This window comes from Sphaerodactylus townsendi, linkage group LG06 (genome assembly GCF_021028975.2).
Source record: "Sphaerodactylus townsendi isolate TG3544 linkage group LG06, MPM_Stown_v2.3, whole genome shotgun sequence".
NCBI lineage: Eukaryota > Metazoa > Chordata > Lepidosauria > Squamata > Sphaerodactylidae > Sphaerodactylus > Sphaerodactylus townsendi.
Window position 1 is genome coordinate 2,125,411 of NC_059430.1, and position 19,423 is coordinate 2,144,833.

General features: G+C 56.8%; 1 protein-coding gene across 1 annotated transcript in view; it reads right to left on the reverse strand.

Moving 5' to 3' along the window:
- Window positions 1-311: 311 nt before the first annotated feature.
- Window positions 312-19,423, reverse strand: part of IMPDH1 (inosine monophosphate dehydrogenase 1) — a 31,136-nt gene continuing 12,024 nt past the window's right edge. The window contains exons 10-15 of the mRNA XM_048500114.1: window positions 17,879-18,193; window positions 15,510-15,653; window positions 14,874-15,018; window positions 13,829-13,972; window positions 10,981-11,064; window positions 312-1,301 (exon numbers count right to left, since the gene is read on the reverse strand). Of these exons, the coding sequence (XP_048356071.1) occupies window positions 1,280-1,301; window positions 10,981-11,064; window positions 13,829-13,972; window positions 14,874-15,018; window positions 15,510-15,653; window positions 17,879-18,193 (854 nt within the window). The 3' untranslated portion in view covers window positions 312-1,279. The remainder of the gene's footprint in view (window positions 1,302-10,980; window positions 11,065-13,828; window positions 13,973-14,873; window positions 15,019-15,509; window positions 15,654-17,878; window positions 18,194-19,423) is intronic.

Consider the following 19,423-nt stretch of genomic DNA (forward strand, 5'->3'; position numbering starts at 1 on the left):
ACGGGAGCCAATCTGCGTTCGAGGCTCTTGGCTTTTTGGCAGCCCCCTCCCCCGACATACACACTCTTCCAATTTTGTGAGGAAGAATAGGATGGAGGAGCAACTGTGGGAACTCTCTGGAAGACAACTGAAAGAGCTCCCCTCCCTCCCCATCTGGCAGTTTCAGGGGTGCCCCTAGCCCCGGATAGCAGGGAGGGGAACCGCCAGGAGAAGGGCTGCCGTCTGATTGGGCCCTTGACACACACACACACACACACACACACCCAGCATCCCAGCCGAGCCCCAGTGGAAGAGCAGCCATGCCCAGCGGCTAGAGTTGCTCAGTATCTTTATTACTCATCATAAACACACAGGGACACAACATTGGACCCAGCATGTGCAGGAAGGGCATCCTCTGAGGCAGCGGGGGGTGGGGGGGAGTGAGATGCTGACCTGAAACCGATAAGACACTGTGGAGCCCTGGCAGTTGGTTGGTTTGCAGCGAGAGAGGCGGGCGGGGCGCCCCCCGTGTCCGAATGTGTGGCGTGGGCTGGCAGCTGGCGCCAGAGGTCAGGAGTGATGGTCAGAAAGAGTTTGGCTCTGGGGGAAGGAATGTGGCACCCCACATCTGTCCAGGCAAGGCAGACTTGCAAGGGGGAGGAAAGGAGACACCCCCCCCCCGCCCACACACACAATTGCAGCTGCTGCCCCACACCAGGAACCAAGGAGAAAGCAGTGCTTTGGCTGACCCAGGCATTCTCAAGAGGATGCCCCCCCCCCCCAGTCCCACAACTCACATTGCTGAAAGGCAAGAAGTGAGTCAGGGGGGCAGGCGGGGGATAAGCAAGCACCCCCCAAGAATCCCCCACCAGGAGCAGTTGGGTGGAGGGGTTCTGACCCCTTCGACTCCCACCCTTTGGAGATGTATTAAGGGGGGCCCAGGATGATGACCCAAGAGCCCCCCAGCTCCTACTGGAAGGCTTCTGAGGGCTGGCCCCTCTCCTGTCACCAAAGAACAGTAGGGGGGGCTGGGTTCACACCACCCCAACCCCCTCCCCCCCCACACCCCCAGGGAAGGTCTCAGGCCGTCGCTCTCTGCAGGTCTTGCCCGTGACGGAGAGGTTGCCCCAAACCCCCGGGGCTGGCCTCGAAGGACGTGGTGGTCCATAGTGCAAGTCTCTGCCCGCAGGCCCGGCTGGCGTGCCAGGGCCCGGAGGCTCAGCTGCGGCGGCAGCCGGTGGTGGCAAGGGGGGCGGGGACGTTGGGTGTCGGTCGCTGGCTGCTGCTCCGGGAGACGTCTTCAGTACAGCCGCTTCTCATATCTGTGGGGAGAGAAGTGGTGGGGGGGGGGGGGACAGTAAGGAGAGAAGGGTCAGCTGGTGCCGTCCCTTCCCTCGCAGAGCGTGCACCCCCTCCAAAGAACTCGCAGGCAGAAACCCACACTCTCCTTCCTTCTGTCTGGCACAAAGCCAGAACAAACCCCGGTGGTCATCTGAAGAGCCCTGAGTCAAGACTGGCAGCCGGACGGGCCTCCAAAGGACTACTGGAGGCTGCTCTGCCCACCAGCTCAGGAAAGGAGGACCCAGACTGGCCCCCGGAACCCCCCTCTGGCCCCTGTGCCACCCGACCCCTTTCATCTCAAGCAAGGACTGCCCCCGCCCCCTGCTAGGCCACCCAGCCCACCTGCACGGAGAACCGTGCCAGAGACCCGCAACAGCCCAAGCTGGATGGGAGCAGGGGAGGAGAGCAAAGGCGCCCCCCCTTCTCACCAGGCCCCGATTCCCATCTTTCCCCAGAAGCAGGTGACCCGGGGATGGGCCCTTGCGCCCCTTCGCTCAGCAAGCTTGGTTGGCTTTTCGGCTGAAGCCTCCCCCGCCCTCGCTACAGGCCCTGCCATTGTGAAATGCTAGCAGAACTCGCACCCAGAGCCACAGATGCTTCCCATTCTGCTCAGCCCCTGCAGACCCAATCTAGGGCTTTGGCGGACCAAATATCCCTGCCAAAGGCCCTTCCAAGATGACCGCAAGCGCTACCGTCTCCCTTCCCCCGGAGTCAAAAACCCCACCCTGGGTCAGTGGGCAAGGCTGCTAACTTTATTTATCTTTGTGCTTGTTTCCCACCCATCGTCAATGTCCCTGGGCAGGGTCACAATCTCAGACGAGAAGCCCCTGTGATTTCGCACAGCCTGAAACCACCCCCTTTAAACACAGACACAAAAGGGCCTTTGTCTCTCCAGGGCTATTCCCAGATCAGGGGGCACCAGGCAGTTGTGGGCATCTCTCACGGCTACCGAAAACTTAACATTCACCCCCAGATTCCTACTTCTTCACACAGCAAGTGATTAAAGTGTGGAATTCCCTGCCACGGGATGAGGTCACGACCACAGGCAGCGACAAGTGCAAAAGGGAACCAGACGGATCCATGGAGGCCTCCAGGTGATCAGAGCCATGACCAGGCCCTAGTTCCGTGGTGGCGAACCTTTGGCACTCCAGATGTTCATGGACTACCATTCCCATCAGCCCCTGCCAGCAGATGGGTGCCAAAGGTTCACCACCATGGCAGTTGATCCTGCCTTGGAGGGGGGGGGGGGGATCTGGGAACCTGCCGTGGCCCACTCCCCCTTTCCTTTCCTTCTCCAGCTCCACCTCTTTGCTTTGTCTCAGACTCCTTATCAACTCATTGGACACCTGCTGCAGCAGCCCTGTGGATGCAGGTTGTTTTGACCTCTTTGATCTGAGATTGCAAATGCCTTAGCAGACCAGGTGCTCGGGAGCAGCAGCAGCAGCAGAAGGCCACTGCTTTCACCTCCTGCATGTGAGTTCCCAAAGGCACCTGGTGGGCCACTGCGAGGAGCAGAGAGCTGGACTAGATGGACTCTGGTCTGATCCAGCTGGCTTGTTCTTATGTTCTTATGACCGGGGTGGGGGAAGGCGGCTTCTTCTTCCAGCAGACTGTGGGACTGGAGGGGTGCCACCCCCCACTTGGGAACTGGGCAGCCGAAGCAGAGTGACGAGACATAGGAAATGACATGGGGTATAATGATAACTGCAATGCTGGCCATACTTGATTCTGGCAAACTGTCCTGCCACCGGACTGTTCAGTAACAATACTCTGTTTCATAATAAAGAAATCAACTGAATAGGCTGTAACAATAGGCGTCTCCTGCCTAGATCGAGGGATGCAATTGTACCTCTCTATTCTGCATTGGTTAGACTTCACCTGAAATATTGTGTACAGTTCTGGGCACTGCAATTCAAGAGGGATATTGGTAAGCTGGAAAGGGTCCAGAGGAGGGCGACCAAAATGGTCAAAGGTCTGGAGTCCACGCCCTACGAAGGGAGACTTCGGGAGCTGGGGGTGTTTAGTTTGGTGAAGAGAAGGTTAAGAGGTGACATGATGGCCATGTTTACATATCTGAAGGGATGTCATGTCGAAGAGGGAGCAAGCTCGTTTCCTTCTGCCTCAGAGACTAGGACACGGAGTCATGGGTTCAAGGTGCAGGAAAAGAGATTCCACCTAAACATCAGGAAAAACTTCCTGCCAGTAGGGGCTGTTCGACAGTGGAATGCACTGCCTCGGAGTGTGGTGGAGTCTCCATCTCTGGAGGTTTTAAAAGAGAGGCTGGATGGCCATCTGTCAGGAGTGCTTTGACTGTGTGTTCCTGCATTGCAGGGGGTTGGACTTGATGACCCTGGGGGTCTCTTCCAACTCTATGAGTCTTGTTATTGGACAGTCCAGGGGCATGAGACGCTCTATGCCCAGTTGTTGGCCCTGCAGAGTAGCTGGCCAGCCCACTGTGTGAGAGGAGATGGTGGCCTAGACGAGCCGTGTCTTCTGAGGTTCCCATCAGGGGAAGACGGCCTTGGCCTCTGAGCCGCCATTGGACCTCCAGAGGAACATTACGGCCCTGGCTCCGGCCTGGTGGAACAGGCTGCCAAGTGACCTCAGGGCTCTGCAGGAGCTATCTCAGTTCCGCAGGGCCTGTAAAACGTGGCTGTTCCACCAGGCCTTTTCCACCTAGCCCTGTGGTGGCGAACCTTTGGCATTCCAGATGTTATGGACTACAATTCCCATCAGCCCCTGCCAGCCTGATGCAGGCAGGGGATGATGGGAACTGTAGTCCATAACACCTGGAGTGCCAGATTAATGACATGCCATCTTCTGGGGTGTGTGTGTCTGTGTGTGTGTGTGTCTGTGTGTGTGTGTGTGTTTACTGCCATCAGTTTCAGTAGCTGCTTTAAGTATTGGTTTTTATACATTGGTTTTAAAGTGTTAATTATTACATTATTGTAAATCAGGGGTCTTCAAACTATGGCCCTCCAGATGTCCATAGACTACAATTCCCATGAGCCCTACCACTTGGCCATGCTGGCAGGGGCTGATGGGAATTGTAGTCCATGAACATCTGGAGAGCCATAGTTTGAAGACCCCTGTTGTAAATGTATATGTGGTAACTTGCCCTGAGTCCTACGGGCAGGGTAGAAGTCCAATAAACAAGCAAACTGGCTGGCTGGCTGGCTGGCCCCTGCGTGAGACGGGAGGCTGGATTAGCCCGCTCTGAACTTCAAAACCATGGGGCGAGAAATAATGAAGAAAAACGTGCAGTGTTGGTGTGTCTGATGGGGGTGGGGGGAGACCTCCTTGCCCTATATCTCACCATGCGGTACCCCAGTCTTGCTGCAAATACAAGATTGGGACCCCATGTTTCCTGAAGCCAGGGATTGGCCGCCCCCCACCCTCCTGAATGAAAGGCTGGCATAGCAAGTGCTCCTGGCCAGAGAACACAGTGTGCCCAAGGGAAGAGGGTTCGGGGGGGGGGGGGGGGCTGCAGTCAGCCCCACCTCAAGAAATACCCCAAGCTGCCCTCTGTGTGGGTCAAAGACACCAACCTTCAGAGAATCACTAGGTGGGGCCTTCCCTGCTTTGTGAGCACTGAGATGCAGGCATGGCCACTGGAACTCCAGGGTGGAACTCAGGGAAGGCAGCAGGACTGGGGGAAAGCTGGCAAAAGGAGGGGGTGGGGGCAGAGGGGAGGGGCAGAGGGCCCCACATGGCACCCCAAAGGAAGGAGAAGTGTCTGAAGGGAAGAATGGAGCAGCTGCTCCCCCACCCCCAGCAGCAACACACGCGGGACGGGGTAGACCCACGGATTCCAGTTACTTACATGGCAGAAACGTAAAGCTAGAGGAGAGCAGCGGCATGGCCAGGAGAGAGAGAGAAGGTTACAAGGTCAGCGCCCGCCCGTCTCCAAAGCCCGGCCTGCCCCCCCTCCCCCAGCGCCACGGCCACCTCCACGCCGAGCCACCAGCACCACGCACGGAGGCCTCCGGGGCGCCAGCTCCCCAACTCGAAGGAAGGAGATCCAGCGCTCGGGGGCCTCCTCCAGCTAAACTACCAGCAAAGCTCACCGCTCTACCTGCTACAGAAGCTCCCCCCACCCCCCATGAAGAAAGAGCAGTCTGTCAGACCAGAAGGGACACACCAAGCACCCCCCCCCACTCTGGTCAGAGGTCGTGCTCTTCAAGCCCCTCCCTTTTTGCTCCCCACTCTGCCAGTTGGGGGAGAAACTCCCAGGCTATCAGCTGCCAAACCCTCCCAAAGCAGACCTTTGGAATTTGCAGACACTCGAGAAGTCCAACTCCAAATCCAGGGTTGGAAAATGGAAGTCAGCTCCCCCCCCGCAACCCCCCCCCCCGCAGCTGCTCAGCAAGTAGGGGTGGGGGGAGCCTTTCCCCTCCACTGCTGCACCTGTAGAGAGCCCCTTTTGGAGGAGGCGACTGCCCCTGTGCCTCAATTATCCTTTCTGCTTCCACAAACCTACTTTTTGGTACTAGTGCAGCCCAAACATATTGGCCTACACAGGAAGCGATGCAAAAATTATGCACACACACACACACACCCCAAGACTGTCTCCTTCTGTCAACCCAGTGAGGCTGTTTCCCTGCTATCTTACCAGAGGGATTTCCAAATGTTAAAAAAATGTATTGTCGAAGGCTTTCACGGCCGGAATCACTGGGGTGCTGTGTGGTTTCCGGGCTGTGTGGCCGTGTTCTAGCAGCATTTTCTCCTGACGTTCCGCCTGCATCTGTGGCTGGCATCTTCAGAGGATCTGTGACCCAACTTCCTGGGCGTCAATTCCTGAGGATCCTCTGAAGATGCCAGCCACAGATGCAGGCGAAACGTCAGGAGAGGATGCTGCTAGAACACGGCCATACTGCCCGGAAACCACACAGCACCCCAGTTTAAAAAATAACATCTGAAACGCCTAGAGTGCTGCTGTTAAATATACCATCAAGGAAGGGTGGTTTTTTTTAAAAGCACACCCCCAAAAAAAGCATACACTGGAGGCCCGTGAATAACTGCTTCCCAGGCAATCAGGCGGGAAAGCTTTACACGAAAAAATATGCTTTTGGCCACCGTTGCCTGAGAGGAAAAATTGTGTGTTTTTGAGGGCGAGCAACTTCCAGCAGCCCATCTGGTTCAAGCAGGGGAAGAGACCCAGAAGACAGCTGTTTTCTGAACACCCCCCCCCCCCCCGCAGGAAATTCTCCACCAGGTTCAGAAGAGGCGCTCGGGGGGGGGGGGGCTTTTCTGTTTTGCCCGACCCATTTTACAGGAAAGACTGTGGCTTCCAGGCCATCTTCGACAAGAACTGGGACACTGGAAAGGGAAGGCGAAGCCGCCAGCCTGAATGCCTTCCACAAGCTCCGACTTCTGGGATTCCACCAGCCACGGTCCACATTTCAAGCACTTATGAGAGCCAGAGACCGGATGGCTTCCAGAGTAGAATGGACACCAGCGTGGGACTCATGCAGGAGGGTGGGATCTGCAGGACTCCACTTCCAACACTATTCTGCATGGGGCAAAGACCATTCCAGTGCCCCACTGCACCGCACTTCCCGCTGTGGATCAAGACCCCCTCTGCTTCGGGCAGTAGGACAATTTCCAATGCATGTGGCAAAGACCATTCCAGCGCCCCACTGCACCGCACTACCCGCTGTGGATCAAGGCCACCTCTGCTTTGGGCAGTAGGGCGATTTCCAATGCATGTGGCAAAGACCATTCCAGTGCCCCACTGCACTGCACTTCCCGCTGTGGATCAAGACCCCCCTCTGCTTTGGGCAGTAGGGCGATTTCCAATGCATGTGGCAAAGACCATTCCAGTGCCCCACTGCACCGCACTTCCCGCTGTGGATCAAGGCCCCCTCTGCTTCGGGCAGTAGGGCAATTTCCAATGCATGTGGCAAAGACCATTCCAGTGCCCCACTGCACCGCACTTCCCGTTGTGGATCAAGGCCCCCTCTGCTTCGGGCAGTAGGGCAATTTCCAAACCGAGGTGGACGCCCTCTGATGGCCTTTGACACCATCAGGAAGAAAAAGCCCTTCCATTTTGCAAGGTCTGAGGTGGGGGCGGGGGGCAGCGGTGTCCGAAAGCAAGCATGGCTGAGCCAGGGAGGACCTGCCCTACCCCCCGGGATAAGTTGCCCTGTCCCAGGAAAAGCCTTTCCCAGGCACAGGGCCCTCTGTGCTTCTGGTACTTCTGAGTCCCTGCTCATCCAGCCCCCCACCCCCACGCCGGTTGGCTATGGCGCACAAGGAGATGCATGGGCCAGGAACCGCTGCTGTCTTTGGAAAGGCCAGACGACAGCCAGCCGAGACCCCCACCAGCCTCCCCACTCCTGCAAGGGCTTCACAGCCAACCTGGAGAAATGGCAGCCACTGCAGCTGCTGGCGCCAGGACCAACCGAGTCTCCCTCCAGATGCCACCCGAGTGAGGAAATGGCAGGCAACTGTGTGGGCGCTCCTGGGCCTGTTTTTGCCCCCTCCCCAACCTGCCTCCCCTCCCCCCTTTCCCACAAAGGCTTCATTTGCATGTTGCATTGCCAAGGCAATTTGCTGGAAATAGACGGGCCACAAAATTGGGGAGGGAGGTTTTTCCTGAAGTGTGAGCTCCATTTTATTAAAATGTACTGAATAAACTGGAGCAATCTTTTTTTTTTAAAAGCACCATTTGAGGGAGGGGCAGTTGCCAGAAGAGCACCCCAAGCGAGAGGATGCGTTTCCTTTCTGAGCATAAACCTGGCATTCAGGAAGAGCGAAGACCACAAAGCACAGGACTCCACCCAATTTGAGCCCAGCCACGCCAGAGTCTGGATGGCACCATTTCCCTATCACAGGAGGAGTGGAAAGCGGAGACGGTCCCTTAATCACCCCTCACCCCCAGGTCACACAGCCAGCTCCACGCTCTCCTGGGGGCTGCAGAAACTGGCATGAAGGTACACCTGAGCCAGAGCACGCAGCCTCCTGCCCAAGGGCTCCGTGGAGCCCAAGGAGCCCTTTGCTTGCCCCAGCCTAGCCGGGGCCTTTGCTCCTGCACCCTCCTGCCGCACTTGAGGATCCCAGCCAAGTTATGAAGACAAGCTTTAAAAGGGGCTTGGACAGATTTATGGAGAAGTCGATTTATGGCTACCAATCTTGATCCTCTTTGAACTGAGATTGCAAATGCCTTAAAAGACCAGGTGCTCGGGAGCAGCAGCAGCAGCAGGCCATTGCTTTCCCATCCTGCATGTGAGCTCCCAAAGGCACCTGGTGGGCCACTGCGAGTAGCAGAGAGCTGGACTAGATGGACTTTGGTCTGATCCAGCTGGCTTGACCTTATGTTCTTATGCTTCTAATTCTAGTGAGAGCCGGCCTTGGTGGTGTGGCTAAGAGTGGTGGACTCTTATGTTCTTATGTTTGATTCCCCACTCCTCCACACGAGTGGCAGACTCTCTTCTGATAAACTGGATTTGTTTCCCCGCTCCTACCAAAGAAGCCTGTTGAGTGACCTTGGGCCAGTCAGTCCTGAACTCTCTCAGCCCCACCTGCCTCACCAGGTGTCTGTTGTGGGAAGAGGAAGGGAAGGCGCTTTGAGGCTCCTTACAGGAGAGAAAGGTGCCGCATAAATCCATACTCTTCAAATCCTTCTTCTCAAATCCTTCTGCAAAGGAGCAGCAGTGGCGTAGGAGGTTAAGAGCTTGTGTATCTAATCTGGAGGAACCGGGTTTGATTCCCAGCTCTGCCGCCTGAGCTGTGGAGGCTTATCTAGGGGATTCAGGTTAGCCTGGGCACTCCCACACACGCCAGCTGGGTGACCTTGGGCTAATCACAGCTTCTTGGAGCTCTCTCAACCCCACCCACCTCACAGGGTGTTTGTTGTGAGGGGGGGAAGGGCAAGGAGATTGTCAGCCCCTTTGAGTCTCCTACAGGAGAGAAAGGGGGGATATAAATCCAAACTCTTCTTCTCAATCACCTATTTGGACTAATTATTCCAGCTTCTACCACACAAAAGCCGAGGTGCCTCAGCCTCCTGCCCCTGCTCCCGTCTACAGGTCAGACAGACAGCAAGAAAAGTCCTTTGGGGTAAATTTCAGCAAATATTGCAGGGCCCCCCTCTCTTTGGGAGATGCCGTATTGTTATAAAATAAAAAAATGTATTTTATTGCGGGTAACAATATGACACAGCGAAGTCAGCATAAGGGTCAGGTGGGTCTTTATGATATCAAACAGGCTCTTTAAAAAAAAAGGAACCCGATGTTTTAAACCCCTGTTACCTGCCCCCAAATCCTAGGCCAGTGATGGTGAACCTATGGCACGGGTGCCAGAGGTGGCACTCGGAGCCCTCTCTGTGGGCACGCCCACGCAGAGTTCGTCATGTGGGGGGGGCGGAAAATCACCCCCCACACACACACACACATCTGGGCTGGGCTGGGCCACTGAGCACAGCATGCGCGCACCACGGTGAGCAGGGAGGACTTGGCTGGCGGGCCTGGTGCCTGTGATCTGGGTGGCTGCTGCCCAAGGGGGGGGGGGGTGTGCAGAGGAGGCAGAGATGCTAGAGAGGCACAGAACAGTGCGTGCGGGACTTGCTGCAGGCTAGAGCAGGCTGGCCCCTGCTCGAGCAGGTGGGGCAGAAGAAGAGGGAGCCAACTGGTTTTTTCTAAACTAAAACCTCAGCATTAAGGTTAAACTGTCGTGTTGGCACTTTGCGATAAATAAGTGGGGTTTGGGTTGCAATTTGGGCACTCGGTCTCGAAAAGGTTCGCCATCACTGTCCTAGGCTGAGGCCATGGGGCCCCCCACACCCGCCATCTCCAGAGGCTAAGCTGGGCCTGATCCTGCTGTTACCCACTCGCAACTGAACTAAGAGTTCTTCTTTTCCCGTTTCAGCAATTCCAAAGAACGAAGGCCAACCAGGACCTCACCTCTGCACATTCTTGCAGGAAGGACCTGAATAAGCTGGAACCCCCCACCCCCCACCCCCCGCTTTCCAGAAGACCAGCAGCCCCCGGGAAGAGCCAGGCAAAGCCAGCAGAAGCCGACTGCTGCCCTTGGTCACTGCAATGCAGAATGTTGTAGCTGCCGGCGTGCCCACTGGTAATTCAGACTGGGAGATTGCTGGTTCCCATTGCAAGCAGAGGGGCAGACCAGACCAGCCCCCCCCCCCCGCTCCACTGGATCCCAGGACAAGCGAAGGAGAAAGCAGAGCTCAGGAGCTGGTCTGGCAACACTGGCACTCCCTTTGCCCCCTGGGCCAGTGGCGAGGCTCTCTGGACAGGCCCCCTGGCCAGTCACCATGCCAAGGCACAGGCCCAGCCTCCCTGGCGGGGGGGGGGAGCATTCCAAAGGGCAGGTGCCTCCTGCCCAGTCAGGTGAAGGCAGGGGGAGCCCAAAGGAGCTCCCTCACAGGTGGGCTTGTGTGGAGGGCACGGAGTCGGCAGGCAGGCTACAAAGCACAGGCCAAGCTTCCAGAACCAGGGCACAGAGTTTGAAGAGCGCTCTGCGAGGAAGGACATTTCTCCCTTCTCCACCAAAATGTACCTCCTGGGGCTCCATCAGAACAAGAGCCAGGACAGATTCTGGCCCCACCCTCTCTCCTCCCGGCCTCAGGGGCAGCGCTCCGGCCAGAAGGCCCACCAGAGGGAAGGGGGGAGCCCGACCAGCAGCCGCAGGGGCACTTACGAGTGGAGCCCGTGGACGCCGCCCTCGATCTGGGCCGACATGGTCCGCTTCTCAAACTTCAGTTCTCCGGAGTACATCATGGACCTGGCAAGAGAACACCGAGGTGGGACTCAGCCTGCCGCTCCCCCCCAGACCCCGCCCCACGTCCAGCGAAGCCAGCAGGCGGTAGGTTCAGAACGGACACACAAAAAGAAAAGGCAACAGAGACGACACAGAGAATAAACAGACTCAACAACAAACAACAAACTCAAATAAACAAACTCATTCAGTTGGGAAGTGATTAAAACGGGGACTTTGCTGTCAGAGGACGTAGTGCTGGCCAAAGGCATAAATGGCTTTAAGCTCGGGAGCAACAGCCGCAGAAGGCCCTTGCTTTCACCTCCTGCATGTGAGCTCCCCAAGGCACCTGGTGGGCCACTGCGAGTAGCAGAGAGCTGGACTAGATGGACTCTGGTCTGATCCAGCTGGCTTGTTCTTATGTTCTTCTTACGTTCTTATGGAGTCTTGTCAGTGGCTACTAGCCATGAATACAAAAGGGAACCTCCACACTCAGTGGCAGTCCGCCTCTGAATTCCAGTGCCATTAAGGAGAAGGTCGTAGCCTGTGTGCCCTGTCGCTGGCCCTCCAGAAAAGCTGGTTGGCCACAGTGTAAAGCTGGGGGCTGAACTAGATGGATTCTCAGTGCCCCTCTTCTGAGGTCCTTATCAGGAGAAAGCCTCCGCCTCAGGAGCAGCAGTGGCGTAGGAGGTTAAGAGCTCGTGTATCTAATCTGGAGGAACCGGGCTTGATTCCCAGCTCTGCTGCCTGAGCTGTGGAGGCTTATCTGGGGAATTCAGATTAGCCTGGGCACTCCCACACACGCCAGCTGGGTGACCTTGGGCTAGTCACAGCTTCTCGGAGCTCTCTCAGCCCCACCCACCTCACAGGGTGTTTGTTGTGAGGGAGGAAGGGCAAGGAGGTTGTCAGCCCCTTTGAGTCTCCTGCAGGAGAGAAAGGGGGGTTATAAATTCAAACTCTCTTCTTCTTCTTCTTCTTCTTCTTCTTCTTCTTAATCTTTATGGCTTCACAGGTTTGTAGATAAGTAGGCTGACCCCGGCGGGTCACTCCCAGGGGAAAACAGGATGTGCCCGTTACCCTGTGGGGGTGAACAAGCCAGGTGGCCAGATCTTTGCCCATCGCCGACCTTGGGGCGTCTAAGCTCCAAAATAACTCTTTTCACACATTCTTTGGGAAAACCGGAGGGGGCCGCTGCTGGGGATAAAGGGGCCGGCAAAAACCAGGTCGAGCAAAACTGGCTTTCTGAAGCTGAGTATGTTTTGCCTTTCAATAAACACTACTGATCAAGAATCCAGAGTCTGTTCATTGGCTAAAGGTCCGAGACCTGACATTATCAGGGGAAGGCCTCGGCCTCTGTGCTTGTTGGCCCTGCAGAGGGGCTGGCCGGCCATGGCTGGAGCCAGGATGCTGGACTTGATGGACCCTCCCTGGTCCAATCCCCCAGGGCTCTCCTGATGACCTCATGCTCAGAGTTGTTGTGGGGATTAAACGGAGACCGGGGGGTGGTTTTAAGTCACTTGGGGTCCCCAATTGGGCAGGAAAGTGGTAGGAACTAATAAATAAATCAACATCGGGATCCCAGAGGTGAAGCAGCCACAGAGAAGCACGCAAAGTCGCACCGAGACACAGCAGCAAGCAAGAGAAAGCAACCGCAGGGCCTCAGCGAGAAACACTCTAAGGCAGCGGTGGCGAACCTATGGCACAGGTGCCAGAGGTGGCACTCAGAGCCCTCTCTGTGGGCATGTGCGCACAGAGTTCGTCATGTGGGGGGGAAATCACACACACACATCTAGGCTGGCCTGGGCCAATGGACTTGATGTGCGTGCACCTCAGCGACCAGGGAGGGCTCGGCTGGCGGGCTTCGTGCCTGTGCTCCAGCCGGCTGCTGCCCGGGGGGGGGAGGGGGCACAGAGGTGGCAGAGAGGCGCATGCGGGACTTGCTGGAGGCTACAGCAGGCTGGCCCCTGCTTGAGGGGGTTATTCGGGTTAAATGGCCGTGTTGGCACTTTGCGGTAAATAAGTGGGTTTTGGGTTGCAGTTTGGGCACTCGGTCTCGAAAAGGTTCACCATCACTGCTCTGAGGCAAACAAGAAAAAGGAGGTCTGAGAGTGACCATCGTCCCAGCTGCACAAGCAGCCCGAAGCACACCACGCACACCTCCTCTGAAACGTCCCTTTCGCATCTGCATGGAAGTAACAGGGAGTGTTTGTTGACACACAATTCCTGAGTTGCAAAAGTCATGATCGGGAATATAGCCAGGGCTACAAGTCATACCACCACCACCCCATCCCAAATTTTCATTTGCTCCTCCCCAAGACAAGGAAGAAGAAGAAGAAGAAAGAAGGAAGAAGGAAGAAGGAAGAAGAAGAGGAGGAGGAGGAGTTTGGATTTATATCCCCCCTTTCTCTCCTGCAGGAGACTCAAAGGGGCTGACAATCTCCTTGCCCTTCCCCCTTCACAACAAACACCCTGTGAGGCGGGTGGGGCTGAGAGAGCTCCGAGAACCTGTGACTAGCCCAACCTGCCTCACCAGGTGAGCTCTTATCCTCCTACGGCACTGCTGCTCCTTTGCTACAGCAGGGGGAAAAATGCAAGCACCTTGTGCCTCCGTGCCGGTCTACTGACAAGGCGGAGGGAGGGAAGGCTCTCTGCCAAATCTGGGTGCAAGCCACGGGGTGTGGGGGCGAGGGGAAGACACGAGGGGCCACACCGTCCTTGAGCAACTCTACAGCCAGCCACTGGGCAGGCCGATTGCCTGGGGAGGGGCCGCCCCACCCGCCGTCTTCCTCACCGCAGGACAGAGAGGCTCTTGGCGCCGATGTCCTGGCAGCCGTGCTGGATACCAGAAATCAGGTAGGGCACGAACTTCTGGATGGACCCCTTGTCCTGGATGGAGCCCGAGACGCCCTGCGCCACCTTCACCTTCTCCCCTTCGCTGTAGGGCAGGCAGAGACATCGCAGAGTCAAACACAGACCGCAGGAGCACCCCCCACCCACCTCACAAGGCTTCTGTCGGAGGGCCCCCGGCCTGTCGTTGAGACGCATGAGCCCAGGGGTCCCCCGTGTGCTGCCCACCAACACCTTTCCTGGCGCTGCCAGGTGCATTTAGGCGTGAGTGGGGCCAGGTCAGGGTTTGACCCTGAAAGATTTCTGATTGGCTGTACGGATTTTTTGGGACTCTGGTTTCGGCAGAAGCTGCCACCACAAGGATCTTCGCTGTGCGACTGAAGTTAAGCTCAGGCAGCCATTTTGTTGCAATGCTCCCCCCCCAAATGTCAGAATTCCCAATGTGCTCAAGTAGGTTGGGGTCCCCTGCACAAGACCCCTGCCGCTCAGCTACCCACCTGAGAACAGAGAGGCACTCGGAATCCCCCATGCGTGCCCAGAAGCTGTGATCTGGGCACGGACCCCCCGCATGGCTCAGCGGACGCAGCCGCAAAAGGTCAGCCTGGCCTACTGCCAAAGAGGCTGCCAGGAGGGGAGGGGGGCTTCCTGCCCAGTCCCACCCCCAAGCCCCTTTTTGCCTCGCAGGGACCTGGCTCTGCCTTCCCAACTCAGCTCCTGCACGCAAGAGCTGGCTGCATGTGCGGCTACCCCGAATCCATGTCCCCTCCGGGGCTTTTGACCGGCAGCATATGGGGGCTACAGTGGAGGCTCTGTGGCAGGGACAGCCACACTCCCGCGACCACGTGGCTTTCTGGATCTGTGTCTAGAAATGGATCCCCCCCCTTCAATTCTGTTTTGTTCCTGCCGTCCCCAGCCCCAGAGCCCCGGCAGCTTCCCAACCGTACCCTCCCTCACCTGAGCACGGCCCTGCAGCCCCCTCCCCAACACACCTGAAATAGCGCTTCTGGCTGCTGCTGTTCTTCTCCATGGCGTCCAGGGACCCCATCCCTCGGTACTTCTTCAGCCGGACCCCATCCGAGAAGAAGTACTCGCCCGGGGCCTCTGTCGTGGCCGCCAGCAAAGAGCCCATCATGACTGCACGGGAAGGAAGAACGGAGCAGCTTCGGGAGGCAGCGCAACCGGCCGACTCTCTGCCACCAGGTCCACGGGAAGTGGGCCGTTTCAGTCTCTGCAGCCAGGGCTCAAGTCAAGCCCCCACCCCTTCTCTCCCCTCTGCTTAACGTGGGGGGTGGGGGTGGCCAAGAGGGACAAGGCCCACTCAGTGGCTGCCCCTCCCCTGCTCGCACAAAGCCCTTCCCGCTCCCCTCCTCCGGAGCCTTCGGGCCTGGGAGACTTCTTGAAATTTCCACTGGAGCGTCACGAGTTGAGGGCTTTTGGACCTCTGGTGGAGTCGCCCCCAAAGCAGAGCCAATTGGGGGGGGGGGGGCGGCACGGGCTGTCCTGTGAAAGTACATTTCACCCCCCTCCTCCGTGATGCAAACTTCAGGCTGCCCGCTCTGCAGGGTGTGTTCCCCCCCTGCCCCCGTCCTCAGAAGGCCTCCTGCGTGCCCAGAGTTCTCACTCACCGGTGGAGGCTCCTAGCGAGAGCGCCTTCACCACGTGGCCCACGGTCTGGATGCCGCCATCCGCAATCACGGGCACGCCGAACCTGCGGGCGTACTCGGCTACTTTGTAGACCGCCGTGCCTTGAGGTCGGCCACACGCCATCACTGAAGCACAGGGCGAGACGGAGGGCCGGGGGTCAGAGGGGGCAGCACCCATCTATTATCCCTCAGCCCCACCCCTGGCATTCGCAAGGGCGCCCTCTGGTGGCACTGTGGCGGAAGGACCAGAACAGCCACGCTCTAAGCAGCAATGGGAAGCCATTCGGACAACTGGTCGTTGGGGGTTTCCCAGGCAGCGTGAGAGGACACGCCGTGGCCTGCTTCGGAAGACGCCAGCCACAGATGGGGTGAAAACTGTCACGCCACGTGGGCCCCACGGCCTGGAACACCCACAACAGCCAGCTGATTCCAGACATGAAAGAAGAGTTTGGATTCATACTCCATATTTCTTTCTTGTAAGGAGACTCAAGGCGGCTTACGAGCTCCTCCCCCTTTCTCTCCCCACAACAGACACCTGGTGAGGCAGGTGGGGCTGAGAGAGTTCTGAGAGAACTGGGACTGGCCCAAGGTCACCCAGAGCGAATTTAGGAGTGCTGGAACACATCTGGTTCACCAGATAAGCCTCTGCCACTCAGGTGGAGGAGTGGAGAATCAAACCCGGTTGTCCAGATTAGAATCCACCTGCTCTTAACCACTCCACCACACCTGCTCTACATTCTGTGCTGACAACACATTCATGCAACACCAGTTACTCCCGCAGGCTGCCGACAGGAGGACAGACCCAGAGCGGCTTTGGGGAGCATTCAACAGAGGCCCTTTCACTCGGCCACACCTTGTCTTGCCAGCAATTTGCATGAAAAAGAAGTTTGAAGCCCAAAGAGTATACACCGAACTAACACTCAAATCTTTAGGGGTTTTTTTGTTCATTTAAAAAGAGCAGAAGTTGGTGGGCTTCGGAGTGAAATTCACCCTCCCGTGTCAAGAGTTTAGAGTCGCGTTGGAAAGACGTTTACTGAGAATGCGGGACACAAGCAATGGAGGTTAGTCCAAGCATCCTTTCCAGACTCTGGCATGCTGACATTTGTGAATCTGAACCCGCCTCGAAGCAGGGCCTGCTACCCTCGGGCCCAGGGAGTGTGCACCAGCCACAGGTGTCAAACTCATGGCCCTCCAGATGTTATGGACTACAGTTCCCATCATCATAAGAACATAAGAACATAAGAAAGAGCCTGCTGGATCAGACCAGAGTCCATCTAATCCAGCTCTCTGCTACTCGCAGTGGGCCCACCAGGTGCCTTTGGGAGCTCACAGGCAGGATGTGAAAGCAATGGCCTTCTGCGGCTGCTGCTGCTCCTGATCACCTGGTCTGCTAAGGCATTTGCAACCTCAGATCAAGGAGGTTCAAGATTGGTAGCCATAGATCGACTTCTCCTCCATCAATCTGTCCAAGCCCCTTTTAAAGCTATCCAGGTGAGTGGCCATCACCACCTCCTGTGGCAGCATATTCCAAATCTGACCAATCACAATGCGTTGCGTGGAAGAAGTGTTTCCTTTATTAGTCCCAATTCTCCCCAGCATTTCTGGCAATGGATGTGTCCTGGTTCTAGTATTGTGAGAAAGAGAGAAAAATGTCTCTCTGTCAACATTTTCTACCCCATGCATAATTCTTATAGACTTCAATCATATCCCCTCAGACGCCCTCTCCAAACTAAAGAGTCCCAAACGCCTGCAGCCTCTCCTCATAAGGAAGGTGCTCCAGTCCCTCAATCATCTTCGTTGCCCTTCTCTGCACTTTTTCTATCTCTTTGATATCCTTTTTGAGATGTGGCGACCAGAACTGAACACAGTACTCCAAGTGCGGTCGCACCACGGCTTTATACAAGTGCATGACAATCCTTGCAGTTTTATTATCAACTCCTTTCCTAATTATCCCCAGCATAGAGTTTGCCTTTTTCACAGCTGCCATGCATTGAGTTGACATTCCCATGGCAGGGGATGATGGGAACTGTAGTCCATAACATCTGGAGGGCCGCGAGTTTGACACCTGTGGCTGAACCAAAGGAGGGGCAGAACAGTTCCCTTTCCTTGGCTCGGCTGTATGACGGTTCAGAGGAACCCTTTCTGTCAGACACAGGGCAAACACAACACCACTGCCCCAGCGCAGCCAACGAAACCAGCACAACTCCTGGAAGCGACAACCCAGAGTCAACGACAACACACTGCCTCACACCACACACAGCTCAACGGGACTTCACAGCTGACATGGCTCCCGGCAAAAACGACTCCTCCCAGCTTCATGCCATGTTAAAGGTGTGAAAAGCACAACGCACCGATCCTGACCACAGGCTGCTTTGTAAACAGCTGAAGGCCACCCTCGGCCACAGCAGCCGGGCTGGAGGCAAACTGACCGTCTGTGATTTTCCAGTGGCGAGAAAACTGTCCTCTGCACAGGGTCAGAGGTTGCTTTGGTGCAGCTGCCCCAGTTTCTACAATTGAGCCTGCCCCCTCTCCCCCTGGCAGGGACTCCTCCACCCTCTCCAGGTGTGATGCGGTAGATGGATCCAAGCAGCTCCATGCCAACGCCAAGGCATGCCCACCTCGCATCGTATCAGGTTCTTGGCTCACGGCTGTCACGACTGTGCATCCAATAGGGGGAAAAAACAGAGGCACCCATGAAATACCCGGCCTCTGGACAGGCCCCGGGCCGGACACGACAGACACGCTGCAGGTACTGGGGAGGAAGGAAAGCACGGAGACACAGGTGGCAGCAGTGGGGGACCTGGGAGGCCTCTGGCCGTCTGCCCCTGGGGCCCCGCCGAGCACCGCAAGGACAAGGCCTCGGTCACACCGCCACCGGGTCTCGCTGCCCCCGGATGGATTCGCGTTGTGCTACTGCCCGGAAACAAACACACCTGCAAAAACCAAGCAGCAGGCCGACACCTGCTCGGGCCAAACAGCGAGGCCTCCCCCCTCCTGTACAGAAGGAAGCTCATTTTCTAACCTCTTCCTATGAAAACACAGGAATGCTGAGCCCACATTTCTAAGGGGTCTGACAACACACTTTTCTGGGGGCAGCAGTGGCGCAGGAGGTTAAGAGCTCGTGTATCTAATCTGGAGGAACCGGGTTTGATTCCCAGCTCTGCCGCCTGAGCTGTGGAGGCTTATCTGGGGAATTCAGATTAGCCTGTGCACTCCCACACACGCCAGCTGGGTGACCTTGGGCTAGTCACAGCTCTTCGGAGCTCTCTCAGCCCCACCTACCTCACGGGGTGTTTGTTGTGAGGGGGGAAGGGCAAGGAGATTGTCAGCCCCTTTGAGTCTCCTGCAGGAGAGAAAGGGGGGATAGAAATCCAAAACTCTTCATCTTCTCTTTTCTCTCAGCGGCGTGTGCGTGCGTGTGGGGGGGGGGGCAGGGGGAGAAACTGAAACTGAGATAAAGGGACCAAGAGGGAGGGGGCGATTGTTTGTTTCTTCTCGGCTTAAGCACCTCTCTAACCAGCCATGGGATGCAGATCTAGATGGGCCGCGGGTCGGATCCAGTGAGGTGCACGGCTCATCCTGCAGGTTGCCATCCCTGCCCCCCCCCCCCCCCCGGGTGCTTCCTACTCTCAAGGTCTTGTTTTCAAGAAAAAAGAAGAGAAGTAGAAGAAGAAGAGTTTGGATTTATATCCCCCCTTTCTCTCCTGCAGGAGACTCAAAGGGGCTCACAATCTCCTTGCCCTTCCCCCCCCCACAACAAACACCCTGTGAGGTGGGTGGGGCTGAGAGAGCTCCGAGAAGTTGTGACTAGCCCCAGGTCACCCAGCTGGCGTGTGTGGGAGTGCCCAGGCTAATCTGAATTCCCCAGAGAAGCCTCCACAGCTCAGGCGGCAGAG